Source organism: Tachyglossus aculeatus (assembly GCF_015852505.1).
Source record: "Tachyglossus aculeatus isolate mTacAcu1 chromosome Y4 unlocalized genomic scaffold, mTacAcu1.pri scaffold_167_arrow_ctg1, whole genome shotgun sequence".
In the NCBI taxonomy this organism is placed as follows: domain Eukaryota; kingdom Metazoa; phylum Chordata; class Mammalia; order Monotremata; family Tachyglossidae; genus Tachyglossus; species Tachyglossus aculeatus.
The window spans coordinates 179,590-202,798 of record NW_024044836.1 but is presented as its reverse complement, the minus strand read 5'-3'; the positions used below and the strand labels follow the sequence as shown (position 1 = coordinate 202,798).

General features: G+C 50.2%; 1 protein-coding gene across 1 annotated transcript in view; it reads left to right on the top strand.

The window, feature by feature from the left end:
- LOC119921747 (RING finger protein 17-like) overlaps window positions 1-23,209 on the top strand; it is a 93,474-nt gene that overhangs the window by 864 nt on the left and 69,401 nt on the right. The window contains exon 2 of the mRNA XM_038741806.1: window positions 11,554-11,648. Coding sequence (XP_038597734.1) covers window positions 11,554-11,648 — 95 coding nt within the window. The remainder of the gene's footprint in view (window positions 1-11,553; window positions 11,649-23,209) is intronic.

Genomic DNA, 23,209 nt, shown 5'->3' with positions numbered 1-23,209 from the left:
TTATTTGGTTTGGTTCCCGGCACCCAGCCAGTGGGCTGCAGGGTCTGAGGCCCATACCAAGTATGGCAACAGGACCACGTACGCGCAAACAACGTCTGCACCTTTCCATGGTGCATGGGACCGAAACAGCTTGTTACTCCAACGTGACCCCATCAACCTCATCTCTAAAATGGGGTTTAGGACTACGAGCTCCATGTGGGACAGGGACCGTGTCCAACCCAATTTGCTTGTATCTATCCCAGCGCGTACTACAGTGCCCAACATAGAGTAAGCGCTTAACAAATGCCACAATTATATGCGTCGTCGTCGTCGTCATCGTCGTCGTCGTCGTCGTCGTAACTCTAATAATAATAACACTTAATAATAACAATAACAGTTATTACTATTAGTATAAGCACAGGCGTATAACTCACTCTACACCCACTCCCTTGGTGACCTCATTCGCTCCCACGGCTTCAACTATCATCTCTACGCTGATGACACCCAGATCTACATCTCTGCCCCTGCTCTCTCCCCCTCCCTCCAGGCTCGCATCTCCTCCTGCCTTCAGGACATCTCCATCTGGATGTCTGCCCGCCACCTCAAACTCAGCGTGCCCAAGACTGAACTCCTTGTCTTCCCTCCCAAACCCTGCCCTCTCCCTGACTTTCCCATCGCTGTTGACGGCACTGCCATCCTTCCCGTCTCACAGGCCCGCAACCTGGGTGTCGTCCTCGACTCCGCTCTCTCGTTCACCCCTCACATCCAAGCCGTCACCAAAACCTGCCGGTCTCAGCTCCGCAACATTGCCAAGATCCGCCCTTTCCTCTCCATCCAAACCGCTACCCTGCTCGTTCAAGCGCTCATCCTATCCCGTCTGGACTACTGTATCAGCCTCCTCTCCGATCTCCCATCCTCGTGTCTCTCCCCACTTCAATCCATACTTCACGCCGCTGCCCGGATCGTCTTTGTCCAGAAACGCTCTGGGCATCTTACTCCCCTCCTCAAAAATCTCCAGTGGCTACCAATCAACCTACGCATCAGGCAGAAACTCCTCACCCTCGGCTTCAAGGCTGTCCATCACCCCGCCCCCTCCTACCTCACCTCCCTTCTCTCCTTCTACAGCCCAGCCCGCCCCCTCCAGCTCCTCTGCCGCTAATCTCCTCACCGGGCCTCGGTCTCACCTGTCCCGCCGTCGACCCCCGGCCCACGTCATCCCCCTGGCCCGGAATGCCCTCCCTCCCCACATCCGCCAAGCTGGCTCTCTCCCTCCCTTCAAGGCCCTACTGGCTGAGCTCAACTCCCCCAGGAGGCCTTCCCCGACTGAGCCCCCTCCTTCCTCTCCCCCTCCTCCCCCTCTCCATCCCCCCCCCGCCTTACCTCCTTCCCTTCACCACAGCACCTCTGTATATGTATATATGTCTGTACGTATTTATTACTCTAGTTATTTATTTATTTTACTTGTACATATCCTATTTATTTTTATTTTGTTAATATGTTTGGTTTTGTTCTCTGTCTCCCCCTTCTAGACTGTGAGCCCACTGTTGGGTAGGGACCGTCTCTATATGCTGCCAACTTGTACTTCCCAAGTGCTTAGTACAGTGCTCTACACACAGTAAGCGCTCAATAAATACGATCGATTGATTGATTGATTCATTGATTGATTGATATGACGACTTTCCTGGTGACTGTCCAGCGCCTCCCGGGGCAGATTTTCTTCAGAGTTTTCCTCATCTCTGAGCCCCTGCCTTCATGGGGAGACCGCGGGGCGGGGCGGGGCGGGGTGGGGCGGGGTGGGGCGGGGCGGCGCTCGGCGGGGCGGGGCTCTCCTCGCTCCCTCCCACTCCCTCCCACTCCCTCCCACTCTCTCTCTCTCTCTCTCTCTCTCTCTCTCTCTCTCTCTCTCTCACTCACTCTCCCCATCTCTCCCTCCCTCCCTCCCCCCTCCCTCCCCCCCCTCCCTTCCTCCCTCTCCCTCCCTCCCTCCCTCCCTCCCTCCGTCTCCCTCCATCTCCCTCTCCCTCTCCCGCCCTCCCCCCCCCTTCTCTCCCCCTCTCTACGTGTGTGTGCGCGTGTGTGCGTGTGTGCGCGCGCGCGCGCGCTTGTCTGCTATCCACGCCCCTTCTTATTTTCCCTCCGGGCCCCGGTTTTTACCAGTTTGCCGTGGTTTGGTTGCTCCTTAGCTCTTCTTCTCGCCTTGCCCAGCAGCTTGGTCTCACGTAACTTGAGATGAATACATTTTGGGGGCTTAGCGATCTTGGTTACATTGGATCGAGTCAAGTCGAGCTCGTTTTCAGTCGACCACCCCCCTTGCAGTCTCCCCAAAGTGTTCCATTGGGCCGAAGGGCGAGGGAGGCTCAGGGAGGTCAGAGCCCCTTGTCTGGAGCCCGGCAGCGGGAACATGGAGTGTACGCGTTGCGATGGTATTCGTTGACTGGTGCTGTGAATGGGCACATACAAAGCCAGAAGTCTGAAATCCCCTCTGGGCTGGGGAGAGCTGGCAGGGAGAAGCTTGGAGGGGGAGGAGGCCCACCAGCCAGCTGGGGAGAGCCACATTGGCCTCGCCCACCTTTCCCCTGCCCTTCAGGTGCCCCAGCCCCCCTTTCACCATTGTGACTGGACGAATGGGGCGTAGCAGATTCATTCACTCATTCAGTCATATTTATTGAGCACTTACTGTGTGCAGAGCAGATCCGGAGAGTAACATGTTTTGTCTACATGTTTTGTTTTGTTGTCTGTCTCCCCCTTCTAGACTGTGAGCCCATTGTTGGGTAGGGACCGTCTCTGTATGTTGCCGACTTGTACTTCCCAAGCACCTAGTACAGTGCTGTGCACACAGTAAGCGCTCAGTAAATACGGTTGAATGAATGAATGCATGAATGAATTAACTTTTCGTGGGAAGTAGGTGGATGTAAATAATGAGCATCGTGGGTGTAATAAAAATAATAATAATTTCACTTGCTGAGCCTTAGAGCCCACGTGCTCTAAACACTGCCCTAAGCGCTGGGGTAGATAGGAGTTAATCAGGGTAGGCACCCAGCCCCTGTCCCAGTTGGACTCCCAGTCAAAGCAGGAAGGCGAACAGGAATTTTATTCCTTCCCCATTTCACAGCTGAGGAAACCTGAGGCACAGGAAAGTTAAGCAACAAAGTGACACAGCAGGCAAGTAGGCTTGGCACACAGTAAACGCTCAGTAAATAGGGTTGAATGAAAGTAACAGAGCCCAGATTGGAAGCCAGGTCCCCTGACTCCCAGGCCCGAGTTCTTTCCCCGAGGCCATGTTGCTTCCATGTTGTGAAACGATAATAACAATAATTCCATTTCTGTGTGCCTTAATTACCTCATCTGTAAAATGGGGATTAAAGCAATGCAACACCGCCCCCCGCCCGGTGGGGCATGGATTGGGCCCAACCCGATTAGCCCGTATCTACCCAAGGGCCTAGTACAACGCCTGGCACATAGGATGCCCTTAATAAATACCATTAAATAAATGAAGATCATCATCGTCATCGGGGTAATAATTATTGTTCTTGGTAAGCGCTACCTATGTTCCAGGCACTGCACTAACGGCTGGGGTGGACACAAGCAAATCGGGTCAGACATACAGTCTCTGCCCCACATCGGGCTCACGTTCTCAATCCACATTTTACAGCTGAGGTAACTGAGGCACAGAGAAGTGAATTGACTTACCCAAGGTCGCTCAAGCAGACGGGTGGCGGAGCCGGCATTAGAACCCATGACCTTCTGACATCTGTTAGGGTATCAGATGTTAGGGTATTTCATCCTTAGTGCACAAGTAGGCCTGTGCTCTAGCCAATACCCCATGCTGCTTTGCCTGGTGATAATGTAATAACGGTAATAATAATAATTATGGTGCTTGTTGAGCACATTCCTTGGTGTCCACCACAGGACCAGGTGCTGGGGCAGCCCCAGTCCCTACACACAGGGAGCACAGTCTAAAGGAGAAGGGCAATAGGGTATTTCATCCTTAGGTTGCAGGTGAATAAACCGAGGCACAGAGAAGTTAGGTGACATGACCAGCCTAACCTAGCTGGTAGGAGGCAGGGCCTGGTTTAGAACCCAGATCCCCTACACCCCAGGCCCGTGCACTCTCTGTCCTCTAGCACAGGCTTTGTGTTTGAAGAAGATGTTGCCGATTAGATGGGGTCTTTCATCGTCACCCACGAATGCACTCTCTTCCATCTGGTGCCCCCATTCTGCTGTAAAATCCTCAGGGGCAGGGACTGTGTCTGCAAACTCGACTTGTATTGTGGACTCCCAAACGCTCACGGTTAAGCACTTATTAGATACCACTGATTATTTGATTGACTGTGAGAATAGAGTTCAGTATCTTTTCTGTCCCCTTGCCTTTCAGGGAGAGCATCTTCATCTCCATCCCTGATTTCTCCCTTTCTCTGCAGCCTGGTATTTCCCCCCTGCCTTCAGGACATCTCTACCTGGATGTCCCTCCAACACCCGAAAAACATAACGGGTCCAAAACAGAACTGCTCATCTTCCCACCCAACCCCTGCCCTCCCCGTGACTTTCCCATCACCGTGGGCAGCACCTCCTCCCACGCCCCCCCCCCCCCCCACCGGTAGCCTTGGCATTGTTCCTCGATATATCTCTCTCATTCAACCCACACAGTCGATCGGTCACCAGAGCCTGTCGGTTCCACCCTCGCAGCATCGCCAAAATCCACCAATCAATCAATCAATCGACCGTATTTACTGAGCGCTTACTGTGTGCAGAGCACTGTACTAAGCGCTTGGGCAGTACAAGTTGGCAGCATATAGAGACGGTCCCTACCCAGCAGTGGGCTCACAGTCTAGAAGGGGGAGACAGAGAACAAAACAAAACATATTAACAAAATAAGGTAAATAGAATAGATAAGTACAAGTAAAATAAATAAATAACTAGAGTAATAAATACGTACCAAGATATATACATATATACAGGTGCTGTAGGGAAGGAGGTAAGGCGGGGGGGATGGAGAAGGGGAGAAGGGGGAGAGGAAGGGGGAGGAGGGGGAGAGGAAGGAGGGGGCTCAGTCGGGGAAGGCCTCCTGGGGGAGGTGAGCTCTCAGTAGGGCCTTGAAGGGAGGAAGAGAGCCAGGTTGGCGGATGTGGGGGGGGAGGGCATTCCAGGCCAGGGGGATGACGTGGGCCGGGGGTCGACGGCGGGACAGGCGAGACCGAGGCCCGGCGAGGAGATTAGCGGCAGAGGAGCAGAGGGTGTGGGCTGGGCTGTAGAAGGAGAGAAGGGAGGTGAGGTAGGAGGGGGCAAGGTGATGGACAGCCTTGAAGCCGAAGGTGAGGAGTTTCTGCCTGATGCGTAGGTTGATTGGTAGCCACTGGAGATTTTTGAGGAGGGGAGTAAGATGCCCAGAGCGTTTCTGGACAAAGACGATCCGGGCAGCGGCGTGAAGTATGGATTGAAGTGGGGAGAGACACGAGGATGGGAGATCGGAGAGGAGGCTGATACAGTAGTCCAGACGGGATAGGATGAGCGCTTGAACGAGCAGGGTAGCAGTTTGGATGGAGAGGAAAGGGCGGATCTTGGCAATGTTGCGGAGCTGAGACCGGCAGGTTTTGGTGACGGCTTGGATGTGAGGGGTGAACGAGAGAGCGGAGTCGAGGACGACACCCAGGTTGCGGGCCTGTGAGACGGGAAGGATGGCAGTGCCGTCAACAGCGATGGGAAAGTCAGGGAGAGGGCAGGGTTTGGGAGGGAAGACAAGGAGTTCAGTCTTGGGCATGTTGAGTTTGAGGTGGCGGGCAGACATCCAGATGGAGATGTCCTGAAGGCAGGAGGAGATGCGAGCCTGGAGGGAGGGGGAGAGAGCAGGGGCAGAGATGTAGATCTGGGTGTCATCAGCGTAGAGATGATAGTTGAAGCCGTGGGAGCGGATGAGGTCACCAAGGGAGTGAGTGTAGATCGAGAACAGAAGGGGACCAAGAACTGAACCTTGAGGAACCCCCACAGTATGGGGATGGGAGGGGGAGGAGGAGTCTGCAAAAGAGACTGAGAATGAACGACCGGAGAGGTAAGAGGAGATCCAGGGCAGGACGGAGTCAGTGAAGCCAAGCTTGGCTAGCGTGTTGAGGAGCCGGGGGGGGGCGGGGGTCCAGAGTTTCGAAGGCAGCTGAGAGGTCGAGGAGGATTAGGATAGAGTAGGAGCCGTTGAATTTGGCAAGCAGGAGGTCATTGGTGACCTTTGAGAGGGCAGTTTCCGTGGAATGTGGGGGACGGAAGCCAGACTGGAGGGGGTCGAGGAGAGAGTTGGTGTTGAGGAATTCGAGGCAGCACGTGTAGACGACTCGTTCAAGGAGATTGGAAAGGAACGGTAGGAGGGAGATGGGGCGATAACTAGAAGGTGAGGTGGGGTCAAGAGAGGGGTTTTTTTAGGATGGGAGAGACATGGGCATGTTTGAAGGCAGAGGGGAAGCAACCGGTGGAGAGTGAGCGGTTGAAGATGGAAGTTAAGGAGGGGAGAAGGGACGGAGCGAGAGATTTCATGAGATGAGAGGGAATGGGGTCAGAAGCACAGGTGGCCGGAGTAGCACTTGAGAGGAGGGTGGAGAGCTCCTCTGAGGATACTGCTGGGAAGGATGGGAGAGTAGCGGAGAGCGTTGAGAGCCAGGGGGGTTGGAGAAGGGGTGGGGGTGGGGGGGGAGTGACTTTGGGGAGCTCAGACCTGATGGATTTAATTTTATTAATGAAGTAGGAGGCCAGATCGTTGGGGGTGAGGGAAGGAGGAGGGGGAGGAACCGGGGGCCTGAGAAGGGAGTTGAATGTACGGAAGAGCTGACGGGGATGATGGGCATGGGTGTCAATAAGGGAGGAGAAATAGTTTTGTCTGGCAGAGGAGAGGGCTGAGTTGAGGCCGGGAAAGATAAACTTGAAGTGAACGGGGTTGGCGTGGTGTTTAGACTTTCTCCTGCACCGTTCCGCAGCTCGAGCATAAGAGCGAAGGAGGCGGACAGTGGCAGTGATCCAGGGCTGTGGGTTAGTGGCACGAGAGCGGCGAAGGGAAAGGGGAGCAAGCGAGTCTAGCTGAGTAGAAAGGGTAGATAAGAGTTGAGAGCAGTAATCTGATCATGAAGATTGGGTAGAGAGGAGAGGGAGGCCATCCAAACCGCTACCATGTTAATCCAAGCCCTTTTCCTGCCTCAGCCTCCTTGTTGACCTCCCTTCCTCCTGTGTCTCCCCACTCCAGTCCTTACTGCTCTCTGCCGTTGGGTTCACTTTTCTACAAAAATGTTCAGTCCGTGTTTATCCGCTCCTCAAGAGCCCCCAGTGGTTGCCCATCCACCGCCACATCAAGCCAAAGTTCCTTACTGTAGGCTCTAAAGCACTCAATCACCTTGCCCCCTGCTACCTTACCTCGCTGATTTCTGACTACTGCCCAGGCCACAGACTTGGCTCCCCCACCGCCCACCTGGTCGCTGTACCTCGATCTCTGCTTCGTCGCTGACCGTTGAGCCACATCCTGCCTCAGTCCTGGAGTTCCCTTCCTCTTCATTCATTCATTCAGTCGTATTTATTAAGCGCTTAATGTGTGCAGAGCCCTGTACTAAGCGCTTGGGAAAGTACAGTACAACAATAAACAGTGACATTCCCTGCCCTCAGTGAGCTCACAGCCTGGGGCGGGGGAGACAGACATCAATACAAATGAATAGGATCACAGATATACGCGTAAGTGCTGTGGGGCTGGGAGCGGGTGGGGAAGAGCAAAGGGAGCAAGTCGGGGCGATGCAGAAGGGAGTGGGAGATGAGGAAAAGCGGGGCTCTGTCTGGGAAGGCCTCTTGGAGGAGATATGCCTTCAATACAACCTTGAAGTGGGGGAGGGTAATTGTCTGTGGGATTTGAGGAGGGAGGGCTTACCAGGCCAGAGGCAGGATGTGGGCTGGGGGTTTGGCGGTGGGACTGGCAAGATCGAGGCTCAGTGAGTAGGTTAGCTCTAGAGCAGCAGAATGTGCAGGCTGGGTTTGTAGCAGGAGAGCAGCGAGGTGAGGTAGGAGGGGGCAAGGCGATGGAGTGCTTGGAAGCCAACGGGGAGCAGTTTTTGTTTGATACCGGAGGTGGGTGGGCAACCACTAGAGTTATTTGAGGAGGGTGGGGTGTCCAGAGCGTCTTTGTAGAAAGATGATTCCGGCAGCGGAGTGAAGTACGGACTGGAGTGGGGCGAGACAGGAGGTCGGGAGGTCAGCAAGGAGGCTGATGCAGTAATCCAGGCTGGATAGGATGAGTGATTGTATTAGCAGTTTGGATGGAGAGGAAAGGGCGGATTTTAGTGATGTCGTGAAGGTGGGACCGATAGGATTTGGTGATGGATTGAATATGTGGGTTGAATGAGAGAGGGGAGTCAGGGATAATAATAATGATGATGGTATTTGTTAAGTGCTTACTATGTGCAAAGCACTGTTCTAGGTTACAGCCTTGTGAGATGGGAAGGACGGTGGTGCCATCTACAGTGATGGGATAGGCAAGGAGCTCTGGTTTGGACATGTTAAGTTTGAGGTGACGGAAGGACATCCAAGTAGAGATGTCTTGAAGGCAGGAGGAGATGCGAGCCTGGAGAGTGGGGAGAGAGATCAGGGGAGGCAATGTAGATTTGGATACCATCTGCAGAGAGATGGCAGTTGAAGCCATGGGAGCGAATGAGTTCTCCAAGGGACTGAGTGTAGATGGAGTATAGAAGGAGACCCAGAACTGAACCTTGAGGTGATCCCTCTGTTCAGGGTGGGTGGCAGAGGAAGAGCCTGCATAGGAGACTGGGAATGAGTGGCCAGGGAAGAGGAGAACCAGGAGAGGGCAGAGTCAGTGAGGCCAAGGTTGGATAACGTTTCCTGGAGAAGGGCTTGATGGTCCACAGTGTTGAAGGCAGCTGAAAGGTCGAGGAGAATGAGGATGGAGTAGAGGCCATTGGATTTGGCAAGAAGGAGGTAATAATAATTGATAATAATAATAATAATAATAATAATAATAATAATAATAATAATAATAAAAGAAGAAGAGGAGGAGGAGGAGGAGGAAGAAGAGGAAGAAGAAGAAGAAGGAAGAGGAGGAAGAGGAAGAAGAGGAGAGAAGAAGAAGAAGAAGAGAGAAGAAGAAGAAGAAGGGGGAGGAGGAGGAGGAGGAGGAGGAGGAGGAGGAGGAGGAGGAAGGATGATGATGATGATGATGATGATGATGATGATGATAATGATAATAATAGTGGTATTTGTTAGGCACTAACTATGTGCCAAGCAGTGTTCCAAGCGCTGGGATAGTTACAGTGTTATCAGGCTGACCCATGTGAGGCGCACAGTCTTAATCCCCATTTTACAGATGACGTAACTGAGGGACAAAGAAGGTGAGTGACTTGCCCAAAGTCCCACAGCTGACAAGTGGCGAAGCCGGGATTAGAACTCCTGACCTCTGACACCCAAGCCCGTGCTCTTTCCTCTGAGCCAACGGTGACCTTTGAGAGGGTGGTTTCTGTGGAGTGAGGGGGTCGGGAGCCAGATTGAAAGGGGTCCAGGAGAGAATCAGAAGAGATCTGACAGGTGATCACTCTCCCCACCTTCAAGGCCTTATTAAAAGCTCTCCTCTTCCAAAGGGACTTCCCCAACTAAGCCCTCATTTCCTCTTCTCCCACTCCCTCCTGCTTCACCCTTTCACGTGGATTTGCACCCTTTACCCACCCTCCCCGCCTCGGGCCCACACTGCTTACGTTCCTGTCAGTAAGTTGTTTGTTTATATAATAACAATAATAACATTAATAATAATAATATTTATGATGGTATTTGTTAAACACTTACTATGTACCAAGCACCGTTCTAAGCACTGGGGTAGATAGCAGGGTAATCAGGTTGTCCCATATGGGGCTCACAGTCTTAATCCCCGTTTTCCAGATGAGGTAACTGAGGCGCAGAGAAGTTAAGTGACTTGCCCAAAGTCACACAGCTCACAAGTGGCAGAGCTGGGATTAGTACCCACGACCTCTGACTCCCAAGCCCGTGCTCTTTCGCTGCTTCTCTCAGCCACACTGCTGTCTCCCCTTCTAGGCTTTAGCTCGGCTGGGAATGTGCCTACCAACTCTGTTGTACTGTACTCTCCCAAGTGCTTTAGTGCCGTGATGTGCAGCCAGGGAGTGCTCAGGAAATGCGATTGATTGATGGTGTGATTGACTGATTAAGTAGGGCCACTCAGGTACCGAGGGCGCTGTTGAGTGACTTGTTGAGGGCCCTCAACAAGAGACCTGATTGGCCCAGTGTCCCCTTTGAAGGACTTGCATCGAGAAAGAGTGCATTGGGGAACTGCGAAGCTAATGTGATTATGATTCCCTCTTCAGGGGAGTTTTGAAACTCAGAAGAGTAGTAAACAAATATCCTTGCTCTGAGAGGGGCGATTTTAGGGACACTGGCTGGATGCCTTAGCAGCGTGGCTCAGTGGAGAAGAGCCTGGGCTTTGGAGTCAGAGGTCATGGGTTCAAACCCCGGCTCTGCCAATTGTCAGCTGTGTGACTTTGGGCAAGTCACTTAACTTCTCTGTGCCTCATCTGTAAAATGGGGATTGAGACTGTGAGCCCCACGTGGGACAACCTGATCACCTTGTAACATCCCCAGCGCTTAGAACAGTGCTTTGCACATAGTAAGCGCTTAATAAATGCCATCATTATTATCCCCACTTCTGTGAAAACATCTCAAGCTCATGCCCTGATCCCTGGGGTACTGACCATTCTGTATGTCCAAAGACCAGAAAAGGGGCATGGCAGTGTTTTCATGGGCATGCTGGAGAGAGACACAGCGTGGCTTAGTGAAACTATCACTGGACTAGGAGACAGGCGATCTGAGGTCTAATCCTGGTTCCACCACTCACGTGCTGTGCAACTGTGGAAAAGTCTCTTGGCTTCTCTGCGCCTCAGGTTCCTTGTCTGCAAAAAGGGGGTTAAATACCTGTTCTCCTTCCCACTTGGAGGGCCCTGGGTCCTGGGGAGGAAAGGGACTCGATCTAACCTAATGATCTGACATCTGCCCTAGCGCTTAGCTCAGTGCCTGGTGCAGAGTATGTGATTAACAAATACTGTTATACAGATGACTGTGATGATATACATTGAGATAATTCACATGCCTTTTAAAATGTGTTCCATAAAGTGTCAGATCCTGGAAAAGTGCTGGCTTTACAGTATTAAATGCTTCCAGAAAGCCCAGCAGTGCACAAGTAATTTTGAATCTGGTCTTTCTCCCGCTCCTTCTTAGTCAGCCTTCTGGAAACAGTGGTTTTAAAGAGACATCCAAGCCAGAAACCAAACTAGCTCACTGACAGTTAGTACTTAGGTGACGAAGTCTGACGTTAGATTGATGATTTTTTTTCTCCCACTTTGGGACCTTGGATGTTTTTTTAATCAGGAATGAAACTGACGGTATTCCTTGCCTCGATGAAAGTATTGTACTCTCTTTCTATGATGATTTTACATGTTGATTAGAATTTTTAAAGTGAGGGGAAAATAGTTGTGGGAGAGCTGTGTAGATTTCACGTAACAGAAACCATAACAAAATAGATTTAAAACCGATTTGTGTCAACAGGTCTCCCAGTTGAAATTCATAATCGGAATCCCCCTCATGAAGCATGTTTTTCGAAGACTGAAGATTCCAGAGTAGTACTTTGTCCTGATTGTGAGGTAAAACCCTTCTATTAGTAACACATGAGTGAACTGATCCTTTTACAGGAAGCACATTAGAATTCAACTGTATCTACTTCCAGAAACTTCCACCTCCGAGCAAGTGTGCTCTCTCTTCACTTTCAGGAGCTTTTGCTCTTTCCAGTCCCCAGCCCACGAGTGTCTTGTCTTCCCTGTAGCAGACCCATCAAAGTCAGGCTTGTGGGTGGGTCCAGCAAGCATTCTCAAATGATTGTCACTGGGCTGCGCCTTTTAAAAAAGGTGCAGATTACAAATTTTACTCATGGTTGATTAGTGTTGGTGTAATACAGTGTCATTTGATGGAGCAAGAAGAAGTGAAATCGCCGAAGAGAATGATCTTTATTCATTTCTTGGAGAACCAGCATCAGCATGGGTGAGATCAGAGGTTAGAGAAAGGCAAAAGAGGGAGCCATTCTGAGGACACTCCCACGCACTGCCAGGTGCACAGTTCACAAAGAAACTCACCCAGCCTACATTGCATCATCTTCCATTTCCCTGCTTGGGACCGGGTGTCCAGCAGACTACAAGAAACTGCACAACCCATCGTTCCTGCTCTTTCCTTCTAGTCGTCTCTCTGCCTCCTTGTTTGGTTGTTTGTTTGTTTTGTCTTCTGTTTCCTTGACCCTGTCTCCACTATCGTTCCCCTCCCCTCTCCCCACCAGCTACTCCCATTCCAGCTGACTGTGTATTTTAAGCAAATAGATTTTCCCATGTGCTTACCAAATCAGTTGTATTGTTCTCTCCCAAGTGCTTAGTACAGTGCTTTGCACAGGGTAAGTGCTCACCAAGTGCCATTGATGGATTAATTGAAAAAAGGAAACTCCATTCCTTTAACTGCTGCTTCCCTCAGAAACACTTTCTGGCCTCTTCTTGTTTCTCAGCAGCTTGGAATATAACCATTAGTCAACCAGTCAGTGTAATGTGTTGGGCGTTTACTCTGTGCAGAGTACCATACTTGGCACTTGGGAAATGGAGTTGGTAGGCTCAGTCCCTGCCCACCAGGAGCTGCAGGCTTCAGGGAGAGACAGGCGTTTAAATAAATTATAGGTAAGGAACATAGTAGACTATCAGGAGAAATAGAAACCCCTTAGGGCTGGGGTGAGCATCGAAGTGCTCAAGGGACACACATTCAAGTATGAAGGTGTTGGAGAGGGAAGGACAAGGCGGGAAGGTGTGGGCTTAGTCACTCTGTTGATCTCATTCCGTCACCCTGGGTCGCTTCCACAGTACGGTTCCTCCACTCTGGTGCAAGAGCTGGAAAACACCGCTGGCAGAAACCAGACACCAGCTGATCACATCCATCAGAACTTCACCCTCATCTGATTGGACTCTGCCCTCCCCTCTGCCTGGCAAGAGTCCTCACTGGCTCCCATGCCAATTGCCCATGCCAGCCGTTTCAGACTTTTGCTTCCATCCTCAAACCACCTACCCCTCGTGCCCCACTCACTACCTGTTGTTCCAGTGACGGGGCCGTGTGGTTTGTCGATAAAGTTGAAACCAGTAGGCAGGATTTCGCTAAAATCTCCCCCCTGATTCTTTCCCTTCCCTTCCACCTCCTGCTCGCTCTTTGACTATTCCATCCTTCTCAGCAGTTTCTCAAGAGGAGAGCTCAGCCTCCCCTCAAATTCTACCCTCTCCACTTGCACCTCCCACCCCATCTCTTCCAACCACATCAAAACAGTCACCCCTTCCCTTCTTCCCTCCATGATGGCATGCTCAGTTTCCAGTGGTTCCTTCTGAATTGCTTCCAAACATGCCATCCATTCCCTATCCTAAAAACAAACAAACAAGGAACAAAACAAACAAAACCCTTACAGGTGACCCCATCGCACTCTCCAGTTTATCACCTCATCGCCCTTATAACATTCCTCTCCAAACTCCTGGAGTGAGTTGTCTACACTCATTGCTTCCATTTGCTCACCTCCAGTTCTTCACCCTGTCCCTTGCAGTCTGGCTTCTGTGCCCGTCACTGCCCAGAAACCGTCCTTTTCAAGGTCATGAATGACCGTATTGCCAAATCCAACTGACAGACCTCGTACTCCTCAACATTTCTCTCCACTGCCTTTGTCACTGGACCATCCCCCTCTCCTGGAAACTGCATCATTCAGTCAGATTTATCGAGTGCTTACTGTGTGTAGAGCACTATTCAATCAGATTTATTGAGTGCTTACTGTGTGCTGAGCACTTGGAAAGTACAATTTGGCAGCAAATAGGTACAACCCCTACCCAACAGTGTGCTCACAATCCAGAAGTCTTGGGCTCCACTGACTCTGTCCTCTCTTAGTTCCCCTCTTACCTTTCTGGCCTCTTCTTCTCAGTCTTTTTCCCTGGCTCCTCATCTGCCTCCCACCTTCTAACTCTGGAAGTACCTCAGGGGCTCAGTTTGGGGTCTCGTTTTCCCCATCATGAACCACTCCCTTGGGAGAACTCATTCCCGCCCGAAACTCCAGCTACTGAATCTCTCTTTCCATTTGAAATGCGTTGTACATGTACTCTTAAAGCATTTGTAACCTTCAGTTATGTTATTTAAATAATAATGGTAGTGATAATAGTAATAGCAATAATTGTGGTATTTGTTAAATGCTTCCTGTGGGCCAGACACTGGAGTGGATATGGGCAAATCAGGTTGGACTCCAGTCCCTATCTCACGTTGCCGATTTGTACTTCCCAAGCGTTTAGTGAAGTGCTCTGCACAAAGTAAGCGCTCAATAAATACGAATGAATGAATAATGGACGAAGGGGGCTCGCAGCCGTAATCCCCATTTTACTAAAGAGGAAACTGAGGTGTAGAGACTAGGTTGCCTTTAGAAGAGTTCAGTGTTGTAAGGTAGATGAGGGCGAGCTGATTAAGCAGTTCATATTTGATGTGGAAATGGGTGGGCAAACATTGGAGGAGTGGGGAGATAGGCTCTGAAAGGAAAGGAGCGTGCAGAGAAGTTTGTGGCGAGGTAGGTGAGATGGCGGTGCAGTGAGTAAGTTGGTGTCGAAGGAGTCAAGTGAAGGTGCTGAGATGTAGTAGGAAATCAGCGAGGTAGGTATGAGAGGCCCAAGATAATGGAGTGTTTCAAAGCCAAGGGGAAGGAGTTTCTGTTCATATGGGGGTGAGTGAGCAGCCCCTGGAGATTCTTGAGGAGTGGGGAAACGTAGAGTGAACTTTTTTTAAAAGACAGTGAGTGACTGGGCAGCAGGGTAAAGAATGGACTGGACGGGGGAAAGACAGGAGTCGGCGAGGTTATCAAGGAGGCTGCGACAATAATGAAGGCAGGATAGGATAAGTGCTTGGATTAGAGTGGTAGCAGTTTGGATGGAGTGGAAAGGGTGGCGTCTAGTGACACTGTTAGAACCGACAGAATTAGGGGACAGATTGATTATGTAGGTCAAATGAGAGATGAGTCTAGGAGGTTGCCAGGGCTGTGGGTTTGTGTGCCAGGGAGGGTGGTGGTGCTGTTGACAATGATGAGAAGGTCCTGGGGAGGACAAGATTTGAGTGGGAAGCTGAGTTCTGTTGAAGACATATTCAGTTTGAGGTGGTGAGCCCCCGCCCCCACCCCCCCACCCCCCACCCCAAGTAAAGATGTCCTGAAGGTAGGAGGAAATAATCTTCTTCAGCGACTCTTCCCCCTTTCCCAGTGAGTCTTGGGGAGTGGGAGAGGTTGAGACCCCCTTCTTGAGGGACCGGCAGAGGAGACAGTGCATCCAGGGAGAGCCAGTTTTCAGTGGTGATGAGTAGGAGCAGTGACCGGGTTAAGAACAGGTTAAGGATGAAGGGAGGCTTCCGTGTGTTGGAACGGGGTTTCCACAGACTCATTGTTTGAGGCTGTGGGTGATGGTCTGGGGGGAGATGATGACGCAGAAGGTGGGGAGGGTTTGGGTGGGAGTGAACCGATGCAGAGCAGGAGCCAGGGAAGGGAGATGGGATGTGGAAAGAAGGACAGGGATGGGGCAGGGGAGTGGGGAGAGGACTTCACTTCCCCCATTTGCCACTATTCAGTCAGCTCTCTCCCTCTTTTCCACTGCCTTCACCAGTCTAGTCGGAGATGATGACGCGGAAGGTGGGGAGGGGTTGAATGGGAGTGAACCGATGCAGAGCAGGAGCCAGGGAAGGGAGATGGGATGTGGAAGGAAGGACAGGGATGGGGCAGGGGAGTGGGGAGAGGGCTTCACTTCCCCCATTTGCCACTATTCAGTCGGCTCTCTCCCTCCTTTCCACTGCCTTCACCAGTCTAGTCGGAGATGATGACGCGGAAGGTGGGGAGGGGTTGAATGGGAGTGAACCGATGCAGAGCAGGAGCCAGGGAAGGGAGATGGGATGTGGAAAGAAGGACAGGGATGGGGCAGGGGAGTGGGGAGAGGGCTTCACTTCGCCCATTTGCCACTATTCAGTCGGCTCTCTCCCTCTTTTCCACTGCCTTCACCAGTCTAGTCTACACGCTTCATCCTCTTATGCTAATTTATTAGCTCAACTTTGTTCCTCATTCTCATCACTCCTGCTGCCGACCTCTGGGTCACGTCCTTCCCCCTGCCTGGGGCTCCCTCTCCCTTCCAAGTCCAACAGACCAAGAAGCTGATGATGGTGTCAGCAGTGATGCGGAAGTTAAGTAGAGAAGCAAAGTTGCCCAGTGGATGGGTCACAGACCTGGAGTCAGAGGGACCTGGATTCTAATCCCGGATCCGCCACTTGTCTGCTATGTGACCTTGGGCAGATGTCTTAGCTTCTCTGTGCCTCCGTTGCCTCATCTGTGGGATGGGGAATGAAGCCTGTGAACCCCGCGTGGGAGATGCCCTGTGTCCAACCTGACTGTCTTATTTCTGGCCAAGCACTTGGCACAGTGCCTGGCACATAGTAAGTGCTCAACAAATACCATTTACAAAAGAAAACAAAAGAGAGCAGAAGAGAAGATTTGGAAGGGGAAGCTGATGGAGGTCAATTTTTGACATATCATGCTGAAGGTGTCTGTGGTTTATCTATGTGGAGATGTCCTGGAGGCAAAAGGAAATGTGAGACTGCAGGTGGGTTGAGGAGTTGAGGCCAGGGAGATCAGTTTGGGATTTTTCATAACCATCCCCATCAATTAATAAGTTAATCAGACAGTCGTAATAATTATTGAACCACTTGCAGCGTGTGGTGCACTGTGCCAGGTGCTTGGGAGAGTACGGTCTAAGGGTCAGGAGGTGCATTCCCTGCCAGTGGCCGGCTTGCAGTCTGTGTCATCATCATCACCATCACCACCACCATCATCATCATCATCATCATCATCAACAACAGTGACATCATCACCATCATCAGTAATACTTATAGAGTGCCTGCTGTATGCTGAGCACTGAAAGTAAGTTCTTGGAACCAAGAGTACCAGGGAATTAGAAAACATGATCCCTACAGGATAGCGGAGGGGAGTGATAGTCTTAAGTCTTATAGATAGAAGTTATCCACTGAGAGACGATCAATGATGCCAGCAGAGCAGATTTGCTCCCTGAGGGAGTGACTGTTAAGTGAGAAGGGAAGGGGCCCCATAGCAGAACACTGAGGGACACCCACAGGTTAGAGGATGAGGCACGGAAGAGGAGCCAGTGAAAGAGGCAGAGAAAAAGCAACCAGAGAGGTCAGAGGAAGATTAGGAAAGAACTGTGTTGGTCACACCGAAATTGATAAGGTTAAAACCCTACTTGCATCTTTGTGCATACGGCAGGTGGGGTTGTTCCTTTCAGGTGTTCACTTTCCAGAGGATGAGCATAGCTTAGGGGAAAGAGCCAGGGACTGGGCCTAAATTAGGAGTTCCTAATCCCTGGGAGATTTGGGGCAAATTAGTCATCTTCACCCATCTCCACTGCGGCTGAATGAGCTGCCTTCCTTCCCTTTCACCAAAGACCCCTGCTTCGTGCTGGGCCGTGAGGGCTGGGCTGTGGGGATGAACCCTGCTGGTACAAGCTCTCAGTTTCACCCCCACCAGACAACTAACCACGCTCCCTCCCTGGATCCCCAAACTGGCTGCCTTTCTTGCCATTGTGGAGCATCCATCGCATTCCCCCAGCATGTCTGCTCCTTCTCCTCCTCCGCCCCTGCCTTCTCCTCCTCCTCTTCCTCCTTCTTCTCCTCCTCCTCGGTCATCTCCTCCTGCACCTCCTCTGTCTCCTCATCAAATCTTGCCATGTTGGACAAGGCTGGAGGTGTTAAGGGAGGGAAGGGGAGGGCAGGAAAGGAGGAGGGTGGGAAACAACCCCAGTGGAGCATACGGAGTTTGGTTGGGGGTTGGAGAAGAAAGAATGGAGGTGGAAAAGGCATCTCTGCTGGAGAGCGCCGTGCAGGGGCCAAGATGCTGCCTTGTCCCATTTCTCTCCTCTTCCCTGTCCACGTTCCATGTCGTCATTCTCCATGACTAGAAGACTTCATTGTTCTGACTAAAGAAGTTGGGTACTATTTAGCCTGAAACGAAAGAGAAGTTGGTTTCTTAACGCATCCGTGGGATTCGTCTCAGGAAGGAATTTTGTGTTCACCACTGAAGAAGGACCGTTTTAGGATGATAACGCGTCAAGCACGAGAAAACAGTTGTTATAATTTTTGCAAGGATTCTTCATTCATTCATTCATTCATTCATTCATTCATTCATTCATTCATTCATTCATTCATTCATTCATTCTTATTTATTGAGCACTTACTGTGTGCAGAGCACTGCACTAAACGTTGGAAAGTACAATTCGGCAACAGATAGAGACAATCCCTACCCAGAAATAGCCTTTGCATGAAGCAAAAACTCCTCAGTCTTGGCTTCAAAGCTCGCCATCACCTCACCTCCTTCTACCTCACCCCGCTTCTCTCCTCCTACAGCCCAGCCCCCACCCTCCTCTCCTCTGCCGCCAACCTCCTCACTGTGCCTCGTTCTCGGCCGTCCTGCCATAGACCTCTGGTCCACTCCTACCTCTGGCCTGGAATGCCCTCCGTCCTCGTATCCGCAAACCAGCTCTCTTCCCCTCTTCAAAACCCTACTGAGAGCTCACCTCATCCAGACTGAGCCCCCCAGCCTTTTCCTCTGCTCCCCCTCCCCTCCCCATCCCCCCCTACTCCCTCCCTCTGCCCTACCCCCGTCCCCTCCCCACAGCACTTGTGTATGTTTGTAGGTATTTATTACTCCATTTTATTAATGATGTTTTCATAGCTATAATTCTCATTTATTCTGATGGTGTATAGTCTTATGGTCTACTTGTTTCGTTTGCTTGTGTGTCTCCCCCTCCTAGACGTGAGCCCGTTATTGGGTGGGGACTGTCCCTGTATGTTGCCGATTGGTACTTCCCAAGCGCTCAGTACAGTGACCTGCACATAGGAAGCGCTCAGTAAATATGCTTGACTGACTGACTGACTGACTGACTGACTGACTGACTGACTGACTGACGACTGACTGACTGACTGACTGACTGACTGACTGACTGACTGACTGACTGAATGAATGAATGAATGAATGAATGAATGAATGAACGAACAAGCTCACAGGCTAGAAGGGGGAGACAGACAACAATTAGACGGGCATCAGTAACGCCAAAATGGGTAAATAGAATTGTAGATATATACACATCATTAATAAAATAAATAAAATAATAAATATGTACAAATATACACAAGTGCTGTGAGGCGGGGGAGGGTAGAGCAGAGGGAGGGAGTCGGGGTGATGGGGAGGGGAGGAGGAACAGAAGAAAAGGGGGCTCAGTCTGGGACAGCCTCCCGGAGGAGGTGAGCTCTCAGTAGGGCTTTGAAGGGGAGAAGAGAGCTAGTTTGGTGGGTGTGAGAAGAGAGGGCATTCCAGGCCAGAGCTAGGACGTGGACCAAGGGTCGACGGCAGAACAGGTGGAAACAAGGCAAAGTGAGAAGGTTACCGGCAGAGGGCTGGGTGTGGTTGGTGAAGTAGGAGAGGGGTAGGTGATGGAGAGCTGTGAAGCCAATAGTGAGGAGTTTTTGCTTCATGCGAAGGTTGATAGGCAACCACTTTAGATTTTTGAGAAGGGGGGTGACATTCCCAGAGAGTTTCTGCAGAAAGATAATCTGGGCAGCAGAGTAAAACATAGACTGTAGTGGGGAGAGACAGGAAGATGGGAGATCAGAAAGGAGGCTGATGTGGTAATCCAGTCGGGGTATGATGAGAGATTGTACGAACAAGGTAGCAGTTTGGATGGAGAAGGAAGGGCGGACCTTGGCGATGTCGTGAAGGTGAGACCAGCGGGTTTTGGTGAACGATTGGGTGTGTGGGGTGAATGAGCGAGTGGAGTCAAGGATGATACCAAGGTTGCGGGCCTGTGAGACGGGAAGGATGGTAGTGACGTCCAGATTTGCGGGAAAGTCAGGGAGAGGACAGGGTTTGGGAAGGAAAATAAGGAGCTCAGTGTTAGACGTGTTGAGTTTTAGGTGACGGGCGGACATCCAGGTGGTCCTGAAGGCAGGAGGAGATAGATACAAGCGTGGAGGGAGGGAGAGACAACAGGGGAGGAGATGTAGATTTGTGTATCATCTGCTTAGAGATGATAGTTGAAGCTGTGGGAGTGAATGAGTTCACCAAGGGAGTGAGTGTAGATGGAGAACAGAAGGGGACCAAGAACTGACCCTTGAGGAACCCCTTCAGTTAGCGGACTGGAAGGGGAGGAGACTGAGATTGACCGTCCGAAGAGATAAGAGGAGAACGAGGAGAGGATGGAGTCCGTGAAGCCAAGGTCGGATAACGTGTTGAGGAGAAGGGGTTGGTCGACAGTGTCAAAGGCAGCTTAGAGGTCGAGGAGGATTAGAATAGAGTAGGAGCCTTTGAGTCATTAGACCCAATCCAATTCCAAGGTAGGTTGAGGTATCCTGTCTCAAAAGAATAGTCAGTTAAGAGGGACTCAAGGGCAGACTGGCAGGGATCAGCTATTTCCTCAGAACAAATGAGGACTCCTTGTCCTTTGTATTTGAGGGTGGTACTGCCTTTAGTACCTATATACTACCTACAGTACATGACAATAATACATGTGGATGGGGCAGGAAAGATGAATGTGCAATTCACAGTTCTGTGCACATCACACATACTGAGTCCAGTTGAGTGTTTGTGTCTTCTGTAAAAGTTCTGCTAGGTCATCCAATTGCTGCCTATTACCACGTATCAGAAATACAAAGCAACCCAATTTCAGCAAACACCCCAGACCTCCTGCAATTCATCCTCTTTTGGAATTAGCTGTTCTCCTCTAGCGTCAGCGTACTCACTGTAGCCTAGACCCGTCTTTCTTGCTGCCATCTGGTTTCCCACCTCCTCCCCGTAGCCTGGAGCTCTCTCCCCTTTCCATAATGTGCCAGACTATCACTCTCCCCACCTTCAAAGCATTATTTAGGCCTTTCCAGACCGAGCCCCCTTTTCCCTCTCCTGCTCCCCTCCCCATCGCCAACCCCCCACCCCGCCCTACCTCCTTCCCCTCCCCACAGCACGTGTGTGTATAGATGCATACATATTCATTACTCTATTTATTTCACTTGTACATATTTACTACTCTGTTTTATTAATGATGTGCATATAGCTGTAATTCTGTTTATTCTGACGGCTTCGATACCTGTCTACATGTTTGGTTTTGTTGTCTGTCTCCCCCTTCTAGACTGTGAGCCCATTGTTGGGTAGGGACCGTCTCTATATGTTGCCGACCTGTACTTCCCAAGCGCTTAGTACAGTGCTCTGCACGCAATAAGCGCTCCATAAATACGATTGAATGAATGATTGAATTTAGGTCACGTCTCCTCCAGGAGACCTTCCGCAGTGGGGCTCTCTTTCCCCTGGCTTGGTCTTCTTCCTGCGTCATCCGCCACTTGGATCTGTGACCTTTGGGCATTTGGTATTTTCCCCAACCTCAACCCCACAGCACATTAGTTTATGTCTTGAAATTATGCATTATAAATTATTTGCTTGTACCCTGTCTGTAAGCTTGGCCTTTCCGGCGTGACTCAGTAGATAGACGTTGGGCCTGAGAGTCAGAAGGACCTGGCTTCTGATCCTGGCTCTTCCACATGTCTGCTGTGTGACCCTGGGCAAGTCATTTAACTTCTCTGTGCCTTAGTTACCTCATCTGTAAAATGAGGATGAAGAGTGTGAGCCCCATGTGGGACAGGGACTGTGTCCAACCTGATTAAAGTGCGTAGTATAGTGCCTTGCATTTACTGAGTAAGCACTCAGTAAATACTGTTGAATGAAGGGCTTAAAACAGTGCGTGGCACATAGCAAGCACTTAACAAGTACCATGTTCTTTAATACAGTTTATTATTATTATTATTATTATTATTATTATTATTATTATTATTATTATTATCATTATTGTTACATTTTTATGGGCAGGGAAGATGCTGATTCTGTAGTATGGTGCTCTCCCAAGCTCTGTGCTTAGGAAGCACTCAGTGAATACCACTGATTGATGGATTCAGTGATTGATGTAGAACAGAGCTCCAAGGAAGGTAGCTCATATTACTTGCTTAGCCTAGTTATGGGACTTCCGCAGTATTAATTTCCATTAATCAATCAATTACTAGTAATTACCAAGCACCTAGCATATCAATAACTTTGGACTCAGCTGTTGGGAGAGTCCGGTAGGCTGGGTAGACATGATCCGTACCCACAAGGAGCTTACAGTTTAGCAGGGGATACAGACACTAAGATACGTGAAGGTGAAGGCACTGTCCGTAAGATAAGGGGGGTGGGGGCGAGAGGGAGTGCGTGAACCAAAGTGTTAGGTGATGCAGATGGGCTGAAGTGGGGAAGCAGCATGAAGTAACAGAAAAAGCATGGACCTCTGCTGTGTGCCCTTGGACACGTCATTTAACTGCTGTGAGCCTCAGTTTCCTCACTCGTTCAGTGGTGATTAGAGGACTGCGAGCCCGAGGTGGGACATGGACTGTTTACAACCTAATTACCTTCTATTTACCTCAGTGCTCAGTAAAGTGCCTGACACATAATGCGTACATACCAAGCACCCTCTGCTTTCAGATAAAGTAATAATATGATTACAGCCTCGATTACTCGACCACATGCTTAGTAAAGTACTCTGCATATAGTAAATGCTCAGTAAGTACCATTGATTAATTGATTACAACTTAAAAAGTTACAAGATTTATGTTTGTCCTACTAAATTAAAGATAACTAAAATACATTAGTGTTGTTATATGGCTTATGTCTGCTGCCAGCATCTCAGTTTATAATGTATTCCCAAATTCCCAAAATAGGACCCTCCATTGCATTTCTGCATGAACAGTCTTTACGTTTCTACAAGGAAGACATTTAAATCATAAAAGTTAGCACATTCATTCAATTACGTTTATTGAGTGCTTACTGTTTGCAGAGCACTGTACTAGGTGCATAAGAGAGTACAATATGACAATAAATAGACACATTCCCTGCCTACATCAAACTTATAGTCTAGAGGGGGAGACAAACATTTGAATGAATGAATGAATGAATGAATGAATGAATGAATGAACGAACAAGCAAACGGAGGGAATGTGTCTGTAAGTGCTCAATTCACTAATTCATTCATTCAGTTGTATTTACTGAGCG